Source organism: Delphinapterus leucas, chromosome 8, assembly GCF_059928025.1.
Source record: "Delphinapterus leucas isolate spDelLeu-1000000601 "Yukka" chromosome 8, BTC_Dleu_Yukka2, whole genome shotgun sequence".
In the NCBI taxonomy this organism is placed as follows: Eukaryota; Metazoa; Chordata; class Mammalia; order Artiodactyla; family Monodontidae; genus Delphinapterus; species Delphinapterus leucas.
In genome coordinates, this window is record NC_143136.1 from 25,568,064 (window position 1) to 25,592,986 (window position 24,923).

Here is a 24,923-nt window from a genome sequence, read left to right on the forward strand (position 1 = left end):
ATTTGATGGAGATGTTCCAGGGGTTCTCAAAGTTCTATGTTTCCTACAGTAATTTCTCCTAGGGATCTTGCTACAAATGTAGATTCTGATTTACTTCTAGACCTGATTATCTGGGAGTGGGGCTTGGAAAACTACCCTTATAGTGATAAACCTAGGTCGATTTGATGGACATGAAAAACTAGAGCCACCAGAAGAGAAATAGAATGCAATTAGCATACATTTAATTTAATCAGATATCTAATATTTAATATCTAATTAAATATCTAATTTGATACTTGATTGAGTTAGATATTTAATTTAATTATGTTTTGCTTATTTGTTGGTGTCTATGTGTATATTTATATGTGTGCATGTCATAATTCAGTGAAGGAATCCTCTGGTTTATGCTTTTAATATTAATGTTAATTACTATTTAATTAGTTAATAAAAATACTACATTAAATAATAGATAATGCAACTTGGCTAACATTTCTATTTGTACTCTCCTTATAATTACATTAGTCTGCTTTATTTCAAATGTTGACTGAAATATACAGGAAGCAAAACCAAAATGTTTCCACCTCCTGGATCCAAATAGAGCCATATTAGTAGCAATAACTCAAATTTCTGGCTTTGCTAATTGTGCAGAAACTCCCAACTTCAGTGGAAGCCTTCCCAAATAGTTTGGGAAGGGCTGCGTGTCTCATATGATCTTACACAACAGTCTCCCAGTTGCAGTCACCCTGTAGTATCTACAGTGTTTTTTCTCACCAGCTCTGGTCTCCATGTGGAGCTTCTCTTTTCTCTGAGCCACTGAGAAGTCCTACCTCGGGACCGTTTGACTGGTACCACCTGAGGATAACACCTGAAAAACAACAGTTTCAGCTTCTGCCCACAAAAGCCTCAAAAATAATGTGCCTTGAGTTAGGCTGAAACCCCCTTACCAGCTTACTTCTTCTGTTTAGCCTTATATCTATCCCTTCTCTGGACACGTATTCATACTGCCCCACCCTTCCTTCTTCAAGAAATAAAATGTCATATTTCACGTAAGACCCTGGCTGTATCCAGTAAAATCTATATACTCTGTCAGACTTACCCCATAAGTATGAATAATCTTTAGACTCAGCTGAACTCAACACTACTCAAATAGTAGTGGAGGTTAAAAGTGAATAATGTCTTACAAGGCTAATAATGGTGAAAGACAGCAGTCACTAGTGACCCTCTTTTCCTTCCCTGCCCCCATTTTACACTGCCCAAGTAATCACTTTCAATTTTCAGCAATTTCTTCTTTTACTTAACTCTCTATCTAAATAATATGCTTATACTGTCAACTCTTGATTTTTCAGTTTTATGCATCATATACTAACTTTGCATTGTGAACAACAGGAATGTACTTCACTTCCTTCCCATCACCACCTTGCAGAAATATATCTTCCTTTTCTTCATTTTCCAATATAGTCATATGATAGTTGCTTATATTAATGTTTCATGTTTATGTTGTTATGCTTCTATAACGACTCCCAGCTGCAGCTGTGCTTTATAGCAGATTTCCCCAGCCCCCAGGCCACAGACCTGTAGTGGTCTGTGGCCTGTTAGGAACCAGGCCACACAGCACGAGGTGAGCGGCGGGTGAGCGAGTGAAGCTTCATCTGTATTTACAGCTGCTCCCCATCGCTCGCATAACTGCCTGAGCGCCGCCTCCTGACAGGTCAGTGGCTGCATTAGATTCTCACAGGAGTGCAAACCCTACTGTGAACTACACATGTGAGTGATCTGGGTTGCACGCTCCTTATGAGAATCTAATGCCTGATGATCTGAGGTGGGGCTGAGGCAGTGATGCTAGCACTGGGGAGCGGCTGCAAATACAGATTATCATTAGCAGAGAGGTTTGACTGCACAGAGACTATAGTTAATCAATGGCCTGCAGACTCATATCAAAACCCTATCAGTGAGTGGCAAGTGAAAACAAGCTCAGGGCTCCCACTGATTCTGCATTATGGTGAGTTGTATAATTATTTCATTATATATTACAATGTAATAATAATAAAGTGCACAATAAATGTAATGCACTTCAATCATTGTGAGCCATCCCCCTGCCCACCCCTGGTCCATGGAAAAATTGTCTTCCATGAAAACGATCCCTGGTGCTAAAAATGTTAGGGACCACTGCTTTATAGTAATTATGATGACTTTCTTTTCTTGTGTGTATCTTGTGTTTTACCTCAAATTCATTTCTTTATTTTACTTTTGCTTAGTTTTCTGTGTATCTATCACTAATTTGATGGTCAGATTCGGCTAGGAAAATATGTATACTCTTAATGCATTTTAAACTCATTAGGTTTTCTATCAATTCCATCTTCTTGCATCATCTTTTCCAGAGCAATATGCCCTACTCCAGTCTGGATTGGCTACTTCTGTATAGCCTTTATTCTGGAGTATCCCTTCTGTCGTTTCCTTGTTTCCTCAATTAAATGTACTTTTTAAACTGACTTCCACCTTTTATTAAGTGAGCACATCTAACAGAGAAAGGAAATGTGAGATAATCATTTTTTTTTTAATTTATTTATTTTTTTTTTTTGCGGTACGCAGGCCTCTCACTGTTGTGGCCTCTCCCGTTGCGGAGCACAGGCTCCGGATGCGCAGGCTCAGCGGCCATGGCTCACGGGCCCAGCCGCTCCACGGCATGTGGGATCTTCCCGGACCGGGGCACAAACCCGTGTCCCCTGCATCGGCAGGCAGACTCTCAACCACTGCGCCACCAGGGAAACCCCAATAATCATTTTTAAGAACAGATATGTCTGTATATTTACTCACTTGGTTCAAATTTCGCTGGATGTAGAATTTGAGGTTTAAACAAAAATTCCAGAAGTTTGAAGTCACAGCTCCATTTGGGAGAAGAAACTGGAGCGTGGCCCCATCTTTCACCATATATAAATTTACATGATCCTACTATTTTCACCAGAGTATTTCTCTTTCCATTGCCTGATATTCAGTCCACAATCCCTTTGGTTTAGCCTCTCCTAAGGATGAAGGGGAGAAGGAGATCTGTAGTCTAAGTGCATCCTAAATGGACTTTGAAAAAATCCTGAGGAAGTCAGTCCCTCCTGCTCCATTTATGTATAGTGGTTCGTGGTGTAACACTACTGAGCCTTTTGTGTGTAAACAAGTGGGGTAAGTTGGATTTCTTTTCAGTTTTCCCCCTACTAAGTTAGGCTTCAGATTTCTTACGTTTGCTAAGTCAGTTACTACTAGTAAACCACTTGCTACTTTTAGCATTCCATCCTCATTTCTTCTTGTGATTATTGGTTTCTGGCTTTTTATTAATTACTCTGTTGTTAAAATGGTAGAATTGAGAGGAAATGGAGGTAAATGTGTATACCAATCTGCCATGCTGTCTTAAAGAGAAGCTCAATATAGCTTTCTGTCTTCAAGTATTTGTTTGAAACTTTTCAAAGCTACAAAAAATATTCCAGAATAGTACAATGAACAATCTCATACCTGCATATAGGTAACTGATTGATAATAAATTGCCATGGATGTGTCACCCACTCTGTGTGTGTATAAGGTCATATCAATTTCAAATTGGACTAAAGTCACTTAAAATAACTGTTGATTGAAGGCTAACTTTAGGATGTGCTAAATAACCATAATATGTCCACACTCTATCTCCATTAAGCAAAGCTGCCTTTATGATTATGAAAAAGAATTTAGAACTGTTTTCTCACTTCATGAAACGAGAAAATTGGAGTATACAGATTTGTACAATCTGGCCTCTAGCTCTCAAATTTTACGGTTCTATGAATAAACATCACTTATAATTTTGAAAATGAAATAAATTTGAGTGAAAGCAAAGTTATGGAGCAAAATGTCTTATTAAAATGTTTATTTTTCTGCATAAATTCACAATAGGCATATTGTTTGTAATTGTTTATAATGATATTTATAATTTATAAATTACACCTGTGTATGCTGTCTGAATCCACGCCAATAATGAATGAGTTAACTTTGAATTGCCTTATTTGTAACTGAGCCACCTTATACAAGTAAGTGCATTTGTACAGATTATTGGACTCTAGAACCAAATATCAAAGGTTAAAAATCTACAGTATAAATTAGGATTCAATTTCAACTTACTTGGCAGTAAATAAAATCTATTATTATTCATATCACAAAAGAGAAAATACTGCTATTAATTTTATATGCAGTTATTCTATAATATTTCCCATTTTGTATAGTCTATTTTTCATTTAATTTCACTTGAATTAAACCACTTTAGAAATATAATAGCTACAATAATGTCTTTTCACTTTTAATTGATTCCACTGAGTGAGAGTACATTTTCAAAATTATTATCAACACTATTAGTACAGGGCAAATAACTGTAATGGTAAAGAACTTTGAGTTTAAACAATGGTGTTATATTTTTTCTCTTAGGAAGCTCTGATCATGGCAAGTATGGACCATCCACACTTAGTCCGGTTATTGGGTGTGTGTCTAAGCCCAACCATTCAGCTGGTTACACAGCTTATGCCCCATGGCTGCCTGTTGGATTATGTCCATGAACACAAGGATAACATTGGATCCCAGCTATTGCTTAATTGGTGTGTCCAGATAGCTAAGGTAAGTGCCCATCACTTCTGCCTTTATATTTCCTAATCTAGAACAGTTTGGGTATTCAATCTATTTAAATAAGATAAATTATATTTGCTATATTGAAAGATATAGGGAGGTATTTTCATTCAAACCACAGATCAATCTCATAATCTATTTATATATTTTGGGATTATTGTACTGTGATGTTTGTGTTATATTGACCAGATACCAAAACAAATAACTTATTGGTCAGGAGGAAAAATTGTTATACTGGATTTGTTTGGCTTTGTTGTTTTTGTTGTTGTTTAGGAATAGTTTAGTTAACAAAATTTAAGAAGGAAAAGATTGAAGGTTTGAGTTGTTCCATTTTTAGATGATTTTGTTAGCATAGCATGTACGTTCAATTCTCAGAATTACAAACGATCAAATTCTAAACATTTTTCTAGACATTTTGATAACTCCCGATTGGTCTTTAATAGTTGTTTTTTTGTTGTTGTTCCTGGTTTTGTTTTTGTTTTTTGTCTGGCACAAGGTCTCAGTCATATAACGTATGTTAGGAGAGTGATGTGGATTTCAGTACCTGGGGTGATGGAAGGAGATGGTTCTATGTGAAGTAGAAAACATTTACTTGCCTTTTGGGGACTATGTTTTTTTTTCCACCGGAGTTAGCGGATCTTCAAAACTTTAAGGAAGGGCCAGAATTCTGGATTTTTCTCTAAATTTAAAACTTGGCTCAAACTTTTGAAACACCCTGGGAGCCAAGCAAAGCTTTCACATCCTGTAGTCCACCAGCGTGCAACTTTGGAGTGCATATTTTAAGTTCAAAGAAGCATTACAATTTTCTATACCAAGATAAATAGGTCTGGGATGAGTTTTAATTCACTATTCCCACTCTTATTTACATCAAAATAGGACCTGATGTTCTATAAATTCTACAGATCTGATCATTTTAGCATTTGTATAATATAAATGCCAAAATGTTAATCCAGTAGTTTTAGCCTATTTCTTTTTACAATCTGAGAGTGAATAAAAATACATCACCCAAAGAAGAAATTGGAGAAAATTCTTAAAATGCAAACCCAAAAAATTATTTGAGGGAAAAGCCCAGTTGAGTTTTCTGTACCGTAAATCTTGATATAGTCTCCTTATGGACCGTGTATTACAATTTTGTGAATATCACATGGCAAACTCACAACTGAGAGGATTCTTTACAGTAATGAAGTTTGAAATATCACTCTTCAAAAAGTGATTTAATTATCTAAGAACTTCTATAATTTATAAGGTGAGCTAAATGTAAATGTGCAATAGACATTCTCAAATCATCCTAGCACTATAAATGAAAACAAAACTTAAGTTTTGAATTTCTTAGTTCTTCTCTATATTTCCTGCAGTCTTCTCCATAATTTAGGTTTTGTCCTTAGGGATTCATGGCATCAATATATCATTTATGCAAGACTGTACACTCTAATAATAGAAGCTACTTTGAGTTCCCTGAATAATCACACTGTTTTAAAATCTTTTTGCCTTTGTAAATGACATTCCTTCTGCTTAGAAATCTTTTCTCATAGCTTCTTGATTCACGTAGCATGATGTTTTTGATCCATCAACACTGATTGGGCTTCCTCCCCTTGTGAAGTCAAAAACTCTTTTCTCTCTAAAGAGAAGTAACTTCCTTCTCTTCTGTGTTAGTTTGTATTGTATTATTTAAATGTTATACTGCGTGTTTATATAACTCTCTGACTATATGGCATATTTGTTTAGTCACTAATCTTTTAATAAATATATGTGGACACCTACCATGTGCCAGGTACTATGTAGACTGAGGTGTCTAATGGTAAGAATAAACATTCAACAAATAAAACAACTAGATATAGGATTAAACACTTTGGTTTAGATTTTGAAGAAAAATAATTACAGGGGAGACTTAAGGACAGACCCCATTGAGTCCCGAGAGAGACTTTGGCTATGGGAAGAAATTTAGGCAGAGGAAAGATAACACAGAGCCCTATATATATGGTGACCATGTAATTTGTCATCCAAATGAACAAGTTTAAGAGTGAAAGGAGGCTCTATTACTAGTTATGCCGGGACAACAGGCACACAAATGTCCTAAACAGAGCAAGGTATGTGGTAAAACTGTGTAGCATGAAAAATTTGGATTTTATTATAAATGCAGTAGATATTGAAGTATTTTGCCCTGGACATGATATAATCTAATTTATTTTCTAAAGAGATCATGCCAATTTATGTATGGAAATTAGATTGAGGCAATGCAAGAATGGAAATGAAGATACCAGTTAGAAGTCTGGGGGTAATGAAAATAAGAAGTTAATGAAATTATGAAACATTTTTGAGGCAGTTTAGGTATTTGATTATCGATTAGAGGATGCTGAGGGAGGGATATATGGTGGTGCTGTTGCCTGAGGTGGAGAAGGCTAGTTCAGTTCCAGACATGGCAAATGGACAGGGTTTATTGAACACAAAAATGGAGCTATCAATTAGGTAGTTGAAGTTGGTCAGGATTGTAGATATAGATTTAAGAGTTATAAGTATTCAAATATATGGGAAGATATGAGATTACCTAGTAGTTACTGATTTGGTCTGATTCATATTTTTTCCCAGCACTTGAAATTGGGTCTTACATGTAGGTAGCTATTCAATATATATTTAATAAATATATTTAACTCATAAAGAAAATGAAAAAAAATTTTACCCTTAAGGAGGGAGTCCTTCCTTTATCTTGTTTTCCTACTTTGGGGGCAGAATTGTGTAGTGGAAACAGCTTTAGGGTCAAAAGGACCTACATTAGTATGCCGGTGCCCACGTTTTGGTTTTGTGAATTTGAGTAAATTATTCAACCTCTTTGAATTTTTGTTTCTCAGTGTATTAATGGAGTTAATAATTATTACATTTGTCTTCATTCACAAAATGAGTATAATACTATCTACCTGCAGTAGGCTGAAAAATAATCCCTTGCCTTCAAAGATGTTATGTCCTATCCCCATCTTCTGTGAACATGTTAATTTACATGTTAAAAGGCATCGTGAGGATGTGATTAAATTAAAGATCTTGAGATGGGGAGATGATATTATCCTGGATCATCCAAGTGGGCCAGTGTAATCCGAGGATCCACATAAGTGGGAAGCAGAAGAATCAAAGTAAGAGACAGAAGATATAAAAACGGAAGCAGAGTTGGAGTGATATGCCTTGAAGATGGAGAAAGGGGGACACAAGCTGAAGAATACAGTCGACCTCTAGAAGCTAGAAAAGGCAGGGAAACAAGTTCTCCCCTAGAATCTCCAGAAGGAAAGCAAGCCTGCCAACACCTTGATTTTAGTCCAGTTTAGAAACTGATTTTTGACTTCTGATGTCCAGACCTGCAAGAAAATTAATTTGTATTGTTTTAAGCCACTGCATTTGTGGTAATGAGTTATAGCAATAGAAAACTAATAAACTTCCTCATAGTGATTTGCAAAGATTAAATAAAATAGCTCATGTAAAATCCCTGGCTCAGCTCCTAGATCATGGAGTATTTAAAAACAATCTTCTTTTATTAGCTATAGGTCAAAAGCCTCAAAGTAGAGAATTGTTTCAGAAATGTCTGTAGAATATGAGTAATTTGGTCTGAGTCAACACAAGTATTTTGCAAATAACTATTTCAGTAAGTTAGAGGCTTCTTTTTCTTTACTTCCAATTCTCACTGAGAGAATTTATGAAAGTGAGATATCACCATCATAATTACTCCAATACCCACTTTCATTTTGGCTGCATCCCTTTTATTTATTGACAAAACCGGTAGAAGGGGAGATATGATGCTATAAAATAACCAGCTTATACTTGTGTTATAAAATACCTGTGGAAAGTGTAACATAGTAGAAGAAATAATAATTATGGCTAACATCAAGCACTTACTCTGTGTAAACCACTACTCTGTATATTTTATTCATTAGTTAATTTTTCTCATCACAAACCTATAAGTTATGTGTCATTAGTATGTCCATTTCACAGATAAAGTCAGTCACAGAGAATCTGTTACATGATTAAATTCACACAGCGAGTAAATAAATATTATAACCACTAATCTATGTTTTTATATATAAAGAAGAAAGTATTTTTTTTAAATTTCATCCATATTCCAAGTTTTCCTTCCATCCTTCCATTGGTACATCATTCTACAACATTTTATGTAACAGAAACACAAATTTCAACACCAAAATTTCTTCTTATCAGCAGCCATTTTCACTCTGCATGTGCTGCATTTAGAACTTGATTTAATTTGGTAAGCAGAGCAGAACGTATTATTATTTAATGTTTGTATAATACCATATGCCTTCCTGGGGCTTTATGAATCCAGGATAGAAGATAATTGTGAGAATTCCTTCTTTCAGAGTTGTTGCTAACAAGTTGGGCAAGCAGTTTTGAAAAGACAACTTGGCAGATTCTGAAAAGTGCATGTGAGTTTAGTGAAGGAATTTCATGGTGAGTCCATGTAGGTAAAGCGTGTCTTACACAACAGGCATCTGCTTGGTGCTTTATATATTTTGTATTACGTAATCTTTACTGAAACTCTAGCAGGTATGACCCATTATTCTCCCAGTTTATAGATCAGGAAAATGGAGGAACTTAAGTCCTAAAGGACACAGCAGTAGGTTGAAATGCCTGGATTCTGTATCAGTAACTCTGATGCCTCCTGAGCCAGGTCTTTAAACCATTCTTCACCCTTTCCTCTCCAAATATATGCACCACTGCAGCTTATAGTCACTTGCACTCCTCCTGAATTTGAGGAGTGGAGGAGTGTGACATTTTATCTGTAGTTGTGTCTCATCATCATGCCCATAAAAGAGAAGATTCCATCATGAATAATACTTTTTATTGTCTTCATGGAAATTTTTTATTGCTTTATCGTGAAGGTCTATGTCACATTTTCAGGATCAAGTGCTAGATATTCATTTAATTATGGGAGAATTTTTTTAAATTGATGTTTTACATATAAAATATTATGATAAAGCAAGCTCAAAACTATTCTGTGAGCTACCGTGCAGTATTGATACTGTTCACAAGTGACACTATAAATTAAGAATTTAAAATGTATAGTTTGGTGCTAGTTTGTGTTAAGCATACAGATTCTAGAACCAGACTGAATGGGTCCAAATCCCAGCTGCCTCAGTTATCAGCTGTGTGGCCCTTGACAAGTTATTTAATCTCTCTGTGCCCCCTGAAAATGAGCATAATAATAGTACTCACTTCATAGAGCAGTTATGAGAATAAGGTAATACTTGTGCTAAAAATGCTGCTTAGCATAGAGTAAGAGTGTCCACCACGTGTTATAATTTTGGATAATATCTGAGGTGAAAACAATAAGGAAAGACACATACATTCATAGTTAGAACACCCTCATGATGTCATTTCAAAACTACTCAATTTTAAAGTCTCAAGTATGAAAGATTTAACATTTGTTCTTACACCACACTGAGGGTAGGAGGAGGTCATCTCATGTTTAATATTTCTACTTTTTGGAAGAAGGAACTTGTCTCCTATTTTCACATGCTTTCCTACACAGGTTCCTAAGCTGCTGTTCTACATGTGCTATTATTGTGACCTCTAATTTTCATGTTAGGAAATCGAATTGTTTGTAATGTTGAACATGTGAAACCAGCAGTGAATTGGCAAAGAGCTGAGGTCAGGGTAATTTTTGAGTAGATAATCTATTACCGGGGAGGAGCAAAGAGAAAATTCTAACTTTTCAATCTCAAGGTAGAAAGGTTAAAGTGGGTTTAACTTCCTTTTACTGCATAGATTTTATCTTCTGACTTCTTTCTAAGGAGATTATTTGAGACTTTGTTGTTGTTGTTACTGCATTTTTAAAGCCTGAGTACTGAGTATCTGCCACCATTATTTTTCAAAATCTTGAAACCTTCCTCGGAGCTTTGCTGGCCTATTTTTCTTTACTGTCAGATTTTCTTCTGGAGCTCTAATGATCTGCAGTTTAATTCAGATGTAATGTTACCAGGGCTTTCTTTTTTAGTGGTTTACAATTGGAACTAGTTAAAGAGATGATTCTAAAAACATTTTTCAGTGGTCCATTGTACACTTCAAGATGATTCATTGTCTGACTAAGTTATAAATTGATCCATCCTTAAAATTCCTCTGAAAAGAAATAGAAATAAAGATAATTTGATATTTCAAAGAGTAAAAATGACCTAATATGTTTAACCAAAATAATTTAGACCTGCCTATATATAAAGACTCTTTCAGTTATATTTTTGCAAATAGATTGATTCCGACATTTATGATTTCTAAGAAAACTTGTATTGCTCAAAGGTCAACATGAATTTTAGCCCAGTTTAATAGATTCTCTCAATTAAACTTTTAAAAAAAATTTTCCACTCTTAAGTTGTCTGTCCTCCAGATTACTTTTCTTGCCCACATAATATTCCCAGTTGGAGCTAACGGGAATTCTATTGTGAAATCTAATTTTTGTAGCTATTGGGAGGTGTCTGTGGATCTTAATTTTCTTTTTTCTTGATGGCAGAGTGGCAGTTAGTGTGAGGGGCAAAGAGGAGAAAAGAATTTCTCTCTTTCTCAGTTCAGAAACATAGTTCACCATGATTGGAAGGAGAGCAGATTTCTGTGTTAAGAAATAAACTTTTCTTCTGTATACAGATATGAAGTCTTCCTTAAGGTTTAAATGTATAACATGAGCAGAACCTTCATTTACTTTCTTTCTTTCCTCTTTTCCATTGTTCTCTAGCAGTAGCGACACAGAGTGACAGGAAATAGTAATTTCCCGTTTGACTCAGCCATTTCCTTCTACATGAATAAAATTGGACTCAAATCTGAATGTCTGATGTCAGTTAAATGCATGAACTGGGTGCTGAAACTTCTGGTTTGTTTGTGGTCAAGACCAAATTCTATATTTAAATACGACCTCAGTCTTATGCACATATATATAATTTAAAAATAATAAATACATATTCTACAGAAGAGACAGAATACTTCTAACATTCTAGAAAGATAAAATTGTCATTTATTAAATACATTTAATAATATGATAATGACTTTGTGAATACTAATTGAATGGGTTTGGGGGGTATGTTGTGATACAGAAAAATTATTATATTTTATAACAGTGGAATAGAAGAGATATATTGGAATTAGAAGCCATAGTGTTAGTGGCATAGACAGACTCCAATTAATGACATTTCACAATTTAAATTAAAATAGAGAGTTTTTTTTTAGTCACAGCCACTGTTTGGAAGAGACAAGGATGAAAGTTAGCTTATTATTTATCATTTTTAGTGCCACTATTTATCTTTGAAAGCATTATATATTCTAATGAATTGTCATTAGATCTTTAGAGAAATTCAGTAGCATGAATATGACTCAATGGTAAAATTTTATTCAGAATAGATGCATTCAGTGACTTTCCCAAGGTCCTGCTATTAAATAGTAGATGGATGAAAAACTGCACTCAGAATCACAGACAAGTCATTGATTATTTCATGAAGATACAATTTTCAATTTTTTTTTACCCTAAAGAAGCAGCCAAATGAGTGAATTTTTGCAGGGTCTCTGTCCATTATTAGACCTATTTCTAAATTAGACTCATTCACATGTTGTGGGGTTGGCTGGGTGTCAGCTGATCTAGACTGGACTGACTGGGGTGACTGGAGGATTGGGCTGTACTTCACATGACTCTTCTCTCCATCAAGCTAGCTGGGACATGTTCCTACAAATCCTTGTCTCATGGTGTTCAGTCCTCCAGGGCCTGGGCATCCATGTACACACCATCCTGGGAGAGGCTTAGCACTTCTGTGGGGACAGAGTGAGAGTAGAAGGCTAGGTTCCCCCTACCCCACCCCATTCCCAGTCCCTTTCTGGAAGTGCCACCAGTGATTCCCTCTTCCCTCTTTGGTCTTAGAGAACCTAATCTTTTTTCTCTAGGTTGTTGGGTTCAGCCTCTTTTATGTTCCACCCTCACCTCCAGGGCTAGATAGAAATAAGTCAATTTCTCAAACCACAAAACCTATGAGAGGCTTATCGAAAATGAAGTTTATTGAGTCAGTTTCTAGAGCACAGGTCCCAGAATTGCACTGAAGCCTTAATTATTTCCTGGGGTTTGCATGAAATATGAAGGCCTCTCCCTTAGAGGAGTCATTTAGGTTGTTTCTTGTCTAACCTATAAAATAGCAAGCTACCCTTTTGCTTTGCTTTGCCTGTGGCTTTGTTTGACATGCTGAGCGACTCTAATTCAGCCAGAAAGTTACTCCATTCTATAATGGCAAAGGTTTTCATTCAGCTACCATACAAATCCAGGAAGGAAAGAACTTAATTTCTTTACTGTAAATGTATAGCTAGTACTTTTAATGTACTCCTTATTTTGACACAAATCTGAAAGCTTTACAATCCGAATGGATTAAATTGTACTTTATGTGTGTAAAGTGTTCACAATTACATCTATTAGTCATGATTATGTGAATGAAGTTTGGTATTGTAGCAGGTTTTAGGAGCACAGTGATTTTCTTAAATGCAGAATCAAAGTAGCAGGACCTGCATGTCTAGTTTATGGCTCACCTGTGGCTTTTGTTTCTAAAACTGTGTAGGTAGATGGGTGTTATAATATTGCTGTCAAGAAGTTGTGATATATAATCATGATCCTTCAGATGTATGCATACAATGTCATTCTTCCTACTGATTTCAAGATGTTTATAGTAATTCATAGAGTTAGGACTTGTATTTTGCTGCACGTAGGAGAAACAAAGGATGAGGAGATCAAGCAATTTGACTGGAAACAGAAAAACCATGTTGGGAATGAAGGCAAGACACAGATTTGCTTCCTCTATACCTGCCCAAATTCTTCTCCAGATAGTTTTTTTTTCTAACTCTTATTTTGAAATAATTTTAGATTCATAGGCAGTTACAAAAAATTGTAAGAGTGTTTCCATTCGTTCCTCACCAATTTCCCCACTGATAACATTTTGTGTAACTATAGTACAAATATTGCAACCAGGAATTTGACATTGGTGCAATCCACAGAGCTTATTCTGATTTCACCAGTTTTACATAAACTTTTGTGTGTGTCTGTGTGTGTATAGTTCTATGCAATTTTATCACATGTTGATTTATATAACTACCACCACATCAAGATATAGAAGTATTTCATGACCTCATATCATCACTTTATAACTACACAAAACCTCCTAGTTCTTTGTTTTTAATTGTACTCAAGTCTTGCCATGATCTATATTTGTAACAATGACTTATTTTTTAAAATATTTTTTAAAATTTATTGTTTCCCACATTACAGTAGATATATAATACTCTGATATATATATACACTGTTTGATTCTAGCATTAATAATTTAGAAGAGTCTTACTTCAAAAGATATCCTCTATAGATTTGCACAAAAAATATTCTAAAACAGTGACTTTGAAGAAGACAAACTTGGTTCTGTGTAGCTATGTGACCTAGGAGGGATGCAACAGTCAAAATGTAGTATTAGATCCTCTTACAATTACTTAGCGGGAACATCTACCCTCCTACTTCTGCACCTTCTAATTACCATAGGAAAGTGGTTTAGCAGGTCACTGGCTGCAGAAGAGAGATAGCCCAATCAAACCCAGAAGGGCATGGAGCCAGAAGGGAGGAAAATAAGGTTAATAATGAAGACAGGCTGAAGGTGAATGAGAGAAAGCAGTTAAGGCTTTATGCCAATCTTCTACATTCTGAGAATGTTAAAAAATTTAGAATAATTAGGGCTTCCCTGGTGGTGCAGTGGTTGAGGGTCCGCCTGCCGATGCAGGGGACACGGATTCATGCCCTGGTCCGGGAAGATCCCACATGCCGCGGAGTGGCTGGGCCCGTGAGCCATGGCCGCTGAGCCTGCGCGTCTGGAGCCTGTGCTCTGCAACGGGAGAGGCCACAACAGGGAGAGGCCTGCGTACCGCCAAAAAAAAAAAAAAAAAAAAAAATTTAGAATAATTATATTTAGTACCATATGTGATAAAATAAAATGTACACAGCTTGTATGATACATATGTATGTGTATGTGCCTACAAACATAAATATACACATATACATATATGTACATATATGCTTTTTTCTATATCTTGAATATAAATATATTAGTAAGATGAATTTATGTTTTAAATATAGAATAGTTCTATGTAGCCAAAATTTGACAATATTCAATTAAATATGGAAAGGAGCACAGGATGGGAAGAGTCATTTATCGTCATGATTAGAAATATTAGGCTAAACAGTGTGCAAACTTTGACTTTTCATTATCTAAATTTGATTGATTAAAAGGAGGTTGTTGGCAGATGTTTATTATTTTTCATCAGGCGAAGGTGAGAGATGAACAGAATATATGTGTAGTTGTGGAAAGGAAGGGGAGCGGCTATGAGCATATAAAGAGTGGCTATGGGTCAAAGATTTTATCCTTCATGTGAACAAAAAAAGAGCTTAATGACAGTCATCTATCAGCTAGCCTCATTTTCAGCTTCAGGATTCTGCTATTCCCAATGCTCTATGCCTTGACAAGGCTGATTGTATAATTACGATACTACATCACCCACTCCTAGTGCACTTTCACTGGCAAGGACTAGAACTAGGGACTTTGATGATTATTGCCCCAAGCAAGCACATTAGCATGAATATAGTTTACTAATGGGGCTGCTTTATTAGAAATTGTAGTATAAGATTTAAACCAAGGATTTTTTAATGAAGACCCCTGTAGATTAAATGTCAGATTGAGTTAGAGCTTTAAAATTTTAAATATTGTATTTTTTAAGACAAAATGAATGATTCCCGTGTATTTTCAAATTCTTTCTAGTATGTATTAAGAATTACCAGTTATTCTGCTAGAATGAAATAGAATTTATAAAGCTTTCTCAAGAATGCATAAGTGCTAAATAAAAGAATATCCTTAAGTTAATTTCTATACAAGGTTAAAGAATTCCATAAAAATATAGCTAATATGGGTTAGAGTGGCTTGCAGTACGCAGGCCTCTCACTGTTGTGGCCTCTCCCGTTGCGGAGCACAGGCTCCAGATGCGCAGGCTCAGCGGCCATGGCTCACGGGCCCAGCCGCTCCGCGGCATGTGGGATCTTCCCAGACCGGGGCACGAACCCGTGTCCCCTGCATTGGCTGGCGGACTCGCAACCACTGCGCCACCAGGAAAGCCCGAGATACTGTTCTTAATCTGGGTGCTAGTACTCTGTTTGTGAAATACATATATCTTGAAAAAAATTTTTGAGTCTAGTTGTTTACATTTTGCTTTAAAAATTTTAGATGGTTATTTCTTTAAAGCTTTGGCACATCAAGTCAGAACACCAAACTGAAATGACTTGGTTTCTACTATTGATTGGAAAAATGTCTGGCAATGCCTAAACCAAGAGCGTACAGGTAAAGATCTTTCATGGTAGGGTTGAGACAATTTCATGAATTCTTCCCAGTCCCTGGTATACAATCAATCAGTCCTAACTGGTGCTGATCAGAGCTTTTGTGGAACAGGTTGTCTTATAATAGTTTGGTTTCAGGTAGACCAGCGATGACAGTGCATGGCAATAACAATACTGGAAAGTAATGACCCCTATGTCTTTAACCTAAGTGTTCATGAAGCAAGATCAATCCTGTAGCCAAATCAGCTAACACTTGCATTGAAGCTATGCTTAATATTGGGCAAAGGACTTTATATGGAATACCTCTTTTTCAAAGTTTATTTTATTGAAGTATAGTTGACTTACAATGTTGTGTTAATTTCTACTGTACAGCAAAGTGATTCAGTTATACATATATATACATTATTTTTCATGTTCTTTTCCATTATAGTTTATCACAGGATATTGAATATAGTTTCCCTGTGCTATACAGTAGGACATTGTTGTTTATCCAGCCTACAATTCTTATAAAGAACTATAGGATAGACACAATTATATGTTTAAATGAGTTAATATGTGTAAACTATCTTGCACAATGCCTGATACATACTAACATTCAATAACGTTAGATATTATTACTCCTGTTGTTATTGCTTATATTATTCCCATTTTACATGAAAACACTGAGACTCAGAGAGGTTACGTAACTTGTCCAAAGTCACATAACTAATAAGCATGAACATGTGATACTTGCACAAACAGATTTAAGCATTTCCACATGTTGCCTCTCTCAGGACCACTACATTATATGATCTAAGGACAGGGCAAGACAGTGACCTCAAATTGATAGTACTCCTGCCTAACTAGTTCTGCATCTTAATTAGATAATTGAAGGAGCTATTTCTTATTTCCTGTCATAATCTGTAAAATTTAAAGTATAAAACTGATCCAAACCAGGTAACTTGTACCATAATTTTGTGGAGAATGTGGGAGAGCACGCACTATATATATAAATACATAGACTTGATTTCTTCTAGAATCACAGTCTTAGTCACAACTACTCTTGTTATTATCTTCCTATTTTTTTTTATTAAAACATAATTAAGTGGGGTGACAGTTTATTTCACTACTACCTTTATCTGAGAACATACCAGTATAATCCATATGGCACCTATGGACTATCATTTTATCGAAAAGTCTCTATGCAGTGAGACTTTAATAGGTGGCTTCTCACAGGACAGTAATCTCTCCATGCTTTTGATCTTATTCACAGGTACTCCAAGGTATCTGGCCACAAATTCCTCACATTTTCATCAATCACCGAGGTAGTGGAAAACTTTTTTTTTTTTTTTTAACGTGCATTCCCCTAAAGACTGGCTTGGAAAAACATTATTGAAAACTTCTTTTAAATCAGATTCAAGATATTACAGTAGCACCTGCTAGAGTCTGTCAACATTTCCACGATAAACCCTTATTTTCCAGGTTTATTACTTAGCTGTAAAATTTTCCTGTGGACTCTGATACAAAATAAAGAATTTCAGCCCAAAGCAATTTTTATTATCATCACTCAAATATTGAGATTTTTCAAGTCATGATTGTTTCTAAAAATGTCACAAAAGTCAAACACTTTGGGGGACACACACACATTTTAAGCCCTTTATAAAATGCAACATTAAAAGTAATTTATTTCTCATAAAAAACAAAGAACTAGATAAGTAGAATCTCAAGGCCTGAAGGGGAAATTCTGTGAGCCCACACAGACTTATTTGCTTATGATTCAGGGGGCTAGTTTGCTATTTAGATTGAGATTTTTAATATTACTACAATAAGCTTTCAAGAAATTGGCACCAAATGGGTCTAAAAGAAATTGGATGGTAGGCAAAGGAGAATTACAATAAAGACTGAACATGCAACCCACAGAAATAATATTCTCCAAGCTACTGATGTTGCTGCCATCTGAGATAATGTCGTGTATTTTGTTTTGTTTTGTTCTCCCTACTGGTAAGCCTAAGAAAGGCTGAAAAACAGTTTATAAAGTGTTAAAACATCAGATGGACTACTAAAATCAGGGATTTTATCAGGAAAACAACCCCGGCTGCAACTTAATTGAATTTCTTGTCAACAGAAATGACTACATTGGAAGTTCTAAATTTTTCTATCTCCAAAACCCATATAACACAGACAGGAAAAATATGGATTCTTTATTCTCCAGCCAGCTCTTATACCTCTCTAAATAATAGGTATTTAACAGGAAAATACTGCCTGGGTGTGCTCTTCCCTGTTACGTCTGAATGAATTTTAAAACCTCTACTTTGGTTCAGATAAGGTGGGTAAATTGGTTACACTTTATATCCTCGAAGAATTGTGATTTCAGGACTTAAAAGGAGTCACTCCTGAGGGAGTTATGGTCATTAATAATTCTAAAGCACTTGGCAGTGCATTCTTGGGTATGTAAAGGGGAATCTGTATTTCAGCATAATGGAGGGAAAAAACTAGATGGAAGAAATTTTACTACCTTGGCCATGCTTAATCAAAGCTATCAAATAACATTCCCAATTCCCTAAAGTGGGTGGAATATGATTTAAAATACAAATTTTCAGGACAACCTCTGACTTGCCTCCTATTTTCACTAAGTTATATATGTAGCAGATGGTATTCTATTAAGGTTTTTTTGTAGCTTAGCATGAACATGACCTGGAGGATAGGGGAGATAGGTATGGATCATAAGACTGCTTATACTGGTCATAACAAAGTGAATTTGTGTGTACATCACTGACAGGCCTAAAAGCTGAATTTAAGTTCTTCATAAATTAAAATTATGAATGCAGATTAAAGATGTTATTCAAAATACACACAGAAGTCAGAAGGGAGTTGCCCATGAGATATGGACACTTAAGATTTTTTACTGGCTTCTTTCTAGCCAGGAGCCCAAACTGTAAACATCTGAGTACAGGGAGGTATGCGGAACCCTTAGGAGGCTATTAACATTTTGAATGAGAGATAAATGGTGATCTCAACAAAAGCAATATTTATGGGCATTAAGAGCAGGAAGACAAGGGGGCTCCTATAATTACTGGATGATGGATGAATCATTATGTTTGGTAAACTGTTTTATAAATTACCAAACCTAAAATAAATGGCAGATATGCTAGCTTACGTCTAATTTTCGGAGTTTAGTAGACTTCCGAAATAGAAAGCTCTGACAAATTTATTTGGTCTTTCCTTCCTATATAAGCAGTTTTTGACTTGGTCCTCTTTGGTGAACTATTTTCCTTGGCATAATAATGCCTCTAGTTCTTTGTCTACCTCTGCCTCTGCCTCTCTCTCTTCATTTGAGGCTTCCAATTCAGAGCTTATTTATCTGATAGTCTTTGACCTTGGCTCACATATCATATTTGAATGATAAATATTTGAATATTTATCATATTCAAACATAAATATTTGAATATTTAGAAGTATAGTCACCCAAATAGCACAAAACTTCTAGCTAGTATTTGTCCCTAAAGACATAGAAGTATGACAGTGCCGTAGAAAAGAGTTTCCGCAAGTCCTGTGAATCACAGTTACAGGGGATGCCGTCAGATTAACAGGGAAATGAGAGGAGAATGCAAAGATTAGGGTGAAGTTAGGATTCAAGAAGTACCTTCTCGCTTCTTTTCCATTTTACAGTGTCAACAGCCAGCAAACCAGAGCAGAGAGGTAGTTTTCCTGGACGGTTTTAGAGTAGTTTCCAAGACTGTTTAGGGGAAGCCACAAAAGACTGCTTCAATCTGATGCCCAAATAGTCTGGCACTGAGGGAGCTCTTCTAGCAACCTGCAGGCCATGCGCTATGTTTGTCTTTCTGCCTAAGGCACTCACCAATTATGTAAGCTATAAATGTAAGCTGATCTCCCTTCCAGAGGTGAGAGTAAAGGACTTGAGGAATGCTTTCTATGCTTCAGTTTATTAAAGAGCATGAAGAGTTCCTAGGTAGAAAGAAAGTAATAAATCCAAGAAGTAATCCAGAAAATCCAAAGCATCTAGGTAATGGGATCAGTATCAATATAAAAAAGTCCCTCCACCATGTATCACATCTTTGGCTTTGGTTCAATTAATCCTTCAAAACTCAGACTCTTCCTATGCAAAATGGTGATAACAGAAGTACTTACCTGGTAGAGTTGTGAGCATTAACATAACACAGACCAGTTAATGTATGTAAAGAACTTAATTTAGTACAAACCTACTGGATTGTAAGAGTTTAATAATGCCTCATACTTAGTGAGAACTTGTTGAACTTCACAATGATAATACTGATAAAAATGATATATTAAACAATTAGAACATACGAGTGTCAAAAAGAAAAAGAGGAAAACATGTATCAATGAAAGTTATAACAGCTGTAAGCATCTGCACTTATTCCATCGGATAAAGGCCTGATGCAGAACATCTGTGCCATAGAGAAATAAAAGGATTCACAGAACCAATTACAAAGATGTCTCCCCTGACATTGAGCTTTGCGGCTTAGTTAACCCTTGCTAAGGAAAAGGGAGGCAGCTACATGATCTGACAAGAATATTCAGTGGCAGGCTCTTTGTCTGGGTGTATAAGACAAGGCTAGTCAAACCAACCAAATTTAGTTACACATCGTGGTGAAACAAATAATACTATTATAATAACCAAGCTGTATCTCCAGGATTTGGACTTTGAGGTCTTGAATACGAAATTAAAATACAGTCTATGGAGACACAAGGGACAGGGTGATTTCTTCTTATTACTTTGAAAATAAAGGACATTGGGAGTGAACAATTAACTATATAGATGGAATCTAAGAGCAGAATTTTATTTCATTGTTTTAAATTTCATGGCTCATCAAAACTCTGGGCTGTTGATAAGGAAATAGCATGCATCTCCTGAGATCTGAGCAAAATATATTTGACCAGAGATTCCTATATTTGATCAAAGGGGCTTTAAAGAAATAGAGAAGTATCACATTGCACCCAATATTCCCCCCAAAAGAGGGAAGTGCAAGAGCAAGTGTAATAGTTTCTTATACATAATCACAAAGAAAAAGATGGAGAAAATTGACTTCTCCATCCAGAAACAAATAGTGTGTGTGTGTGTGTGTGTGTGTGTGTGTGTGTGTGTGTTTGTAATTTACCATGTATGAATTTAAAAGAATAACCATGAAAGGGTTGCTTATCTTTAGGGAGGAAAAAATAATAATCATTCTCTGGTGACCCTACCCAGGATTCAAAATTAACTACACTATCTCACCACATTATAACACTAGTAGTGTTGTGTACTATAAACACTAACTATATCCAATTTCTCATGTCCCAGTAACTCATCAGTGAGAAAACAAAACAAACAAACAAAAGCAAATTTTTTAATATCCTTTTTTATTTATCTACCCAGACAGTGAAACTGCTCTCTTAGAAATAATCAGTGACCAAGCCAAAGATAATTTTCCAGTTCTTGTCTTCACCTCTCTGAAACATTATCAGTCTGACATTTTGCAATTCACTTTGCTTAATATCATTTGGGGAAAAAAAATAATTCTCTAGTGTCCCTATTCAGGATTCAAAACTCAAATGCCATCTTCTCCTTAAACACTATCCAGCTTTTTCTCTGCTCCTACCAGGTGTTTGCCCCCTCCTGGATGCAGTCCTAGGACTTAAAACATCTCTTTAATGTATTACACTGAATTGTAATTATTTGTACAGATTTCTCTCCCCTACTGGACAGTGATTCTTGAATACTACGTATTCTTTGCATTTGTGATTCTACCAGTCAGCACAATGTTTACTGCAGAGTGGGTGCTCAAAATAAATATATGGTAAATATATGTTAAAAAATCAAATATAAATATATATGTATATTTGTTACACAAACTCGCATATCAGCAGGTGGGTCATGGACAATATGAGTGCAGATATCTTTATAATAATACTTAGAGAATGAATAATAAGCAAAACAATCTTGAATTGTTTTCTCAAGGCAATAAATTTGGTATCAGCAATATCACCAAGACTTACTAGACTGGGACTTAGTAGGCATTTTGCATGACTTATGGATATATCAAAGACGTACACAAGAAAACAGCTTATAAAATCAAGGACATGTGATGAAGTCTGGTACAAACTTGAAAATAACATTATCATGAAGGCTACAGTATAGAGTGAGTTGAGGCTATGTAAAGTACAACTAGCAATGGAAAGGATTTCAAAAATTTAAGTTCTCAACATAAGAAAGAATTGTTCCACTGCTTGGGGAACATTAAGTCATGATAAAGAGAACATTAAAACCAAACCAAACCAAAACAAACAAAATTAAAAAAAAAAAACCTCTCTTATTTCTGCCTTCTGTCTTAGGGAGAATCATCTTGACACTGGCAGGGTTAGAGGAGGCATATTCGTATGGTACTAAAACATCAGACAGATGAAGAGAGAAACTGACTCTGTCCTTTAAATGACTTGAAATGAATTATATTCCAATGATGTGTAGCTAGCTCCTGGGACCCTAACTAGAATTACTGAAGCATTATGGAAACCAGGAAGAGGACCAGAAAGCTTTAAGTGTATGAAAGATGTTATTTATTTATTTAAAAGTGCAGACTTTGGGCGTCCCTGGTGGCGAGTGGTTGAGAGTCCGCCTGCCGATGCAGGGGACACGGGTTCGTGCTCCGGTCCGGGAAGATCCCACATGCCGCGGAGCGGCTGGGCCCGTGAGCCATGGCTGCTGAGCCTGCGCGTCCGGAGCCTGTGCTCTGCAACGGGAGAGGCCACATCAGTGAGAGGCCCGAGTACTGAAAAAAAAAAAAAGTGCAGACTATGGAAAACTGTATCTGAGTCACTAGTTATTATACAGATGATTCTGAATTCTTAGGTAAGGGAGGATTCCACAGAGATTGAGGTATACTCACTTAAAACAAATGAAATCCACAGGTTTATTAGATGGATGGGTCAGAAAAATTCTACAGACAAGGTATCTCATTTTGGCAAGGTATTTGTAAATTTTTCACCATTGATGAGGACATGAAACATTAAGGGACAACTAAGATTTTTTTGGGCTTCCCTGGTGGCGCAGTGGTTGAGAGTCCGCCTGCCGATGCAGGGGATACGAGTTCGTGCCCCGGTCCGGGAAGATCCCACATGCTGCGGAGCGGCTGGGCCCGTGAGCCGTGGCCGCTGAGCCTGCGTGTCCGGAGCCTGTGCTCCGCAACAGGAGAGGCCACAACAGTGAGAGGCCCGCGTACCACAAAAAAAAAAAAAAAAGATTTTTCAGTGCTGATTTGGTAGAAATAATCTTACCAAATAGCTTTGATTAATATACCAACAGCAACCTTGGTGATTCTAGTAGTATATTAGAGACTTTTATTCCTAGCCCTGTTAGGTCGTATGTTTTATTGATTGCATGGATGAAGGTATGCTTTGCTTTAACTTAGATAAAGCTGGCAGGAATTGATAACATTTTTAAAATGAAAAAATCAAATATTTCATGTATCTGGAGTTAATACTGTGATAAAGATGAGTAAAATTCAGATTCCTATACTACTTTGTTTTATATAGTCAGTGCACACAGTTAAGACAGGGAAAACTGGTTAAACGGTACTGCATATTAAAGGGACTGTGGTTCTGAACTGCAAGAAGTCATTAAATAATGAAATGAACTCATTAAATAATCCAATGAAGTTATATGCTTTCTACCCTACAACATACACATGTTCATATTCACATCAAACACATGGGGCTCTCAGATTCCCTGGATATCACATATATGCACGCCATAAGTTCTAAGAATCCAGACAAGAACCTTAGTTAGGAGTGCTTTGTTGTGGTACTCTAACACATTATTTCACCTTGACCTTCCTTAGCAAATATACAATGTCCAGAATAAGAAGGTTTGCTGATCCTGTACAGATTATATAGAGAATATTATGCTGCTTTCTGGGTCAATTTTAGGTATAATGAAATTAAGAAAAGAGAAACTAGACTAGTGAGTGGTCAGGGAATCACACGGTATGAGAAACATCTGGAGAATTTTATGTCTAGGAAACAGACCTTAGTAAGAGATCCAATAATTGTCTTTAAATTTTCAAAGAGTTATAACTTGGAAAAAGAGTAAAATTATTTTGTTATCTAAAATTTGGTAGAAAAAACACCAAGTGTGGAGATTACAGGAAGGTAGATTTGACTCTTTACTATACAAGGAAGATACACTTAACATCTGGATTTATATAAAAATAGAATGGGATGCTTCATAAAGTTATTATCTCTCTGTCAATGGAAGTATTCAGGTAAAGTATAGATTTTCTCATGCCTGAGGTGTTGTGAAAGGAATGCCTATAGTGGGAGAAGGGAGTACTAGATTATGCTCAAGCCTTCAAGTTGAAGATTCTATGATCCGCTTATATATTTTAAAGAATACTAAATGACAAAAAGTTTGTACTTTTTTTTGTTATAGTGAACATTAAGGAAGAAACCAGTATGGACACCTATTATTGGATGTTTCTGAGTTTGCCTTAATTTATATCTGTTACACAGAGTTAATTTATTTTCGTTTAATTTCCTTTTCAGTGCTACTGTTTACTTTACTTTTTTTATTAGTTATCCATTTTATACATATTAGTGTATATATGTCAATCCCAATCTCCCAATTCATCGGCCCCCACCCCATTTTCCCCCTTGGTGTCCATACGTATGTTCTGTACATCTGTGTCTCTATTTCTGCCTTGCAAAGCAGTTCATCTGTACCATTTTTCTAGATTCCACATGTATGTGTTAATATACAATATTTGTTTTTCTCTTTCTGACTTACTTCACTCTGTATGACAGTCTCTAGGTCCATCCATGTCTCTACAGATGACCCAATTTCGTACCTTTTTTATTGCCGAGTAATATTCCATTGAATATATGTACCACTTCTTCTTTATCCATTCATCTGTTGATGGGCATTTAGGTTGCCTTCATGACCTGGCTATTGTATATG

At 35.9% G+C, this 24,923-nt stretch overlaps 1 protein-coding gene across 1 annotated transcript in view; it reads left to right on the plus strand.

The window, feature by feature from the left end:
- The first annotated feature begins 3,338 nt into the window (after positions 1-3,338).
- Positions 3,339-24,923, plus strand: part of LOC149748524 (receptor tyrosine-protein kinase erbB-4) — a 166,504-nt gene continuing 144,919 nt past the window's right edge. Inside the window, exons 1-2 of the mRNA XM_089915910.1 lie at positions 3,339-3,344; positions 4,414-4,599. Of these exons, the coding sequence (XP_089772036.1) occupies positions 3,339-3,344; positions 4,414-4,599 (192 nt within the window). The remainder of the gene's footprint in view (positions 3,345-4,413; positions 4,600-24,923) is intronic.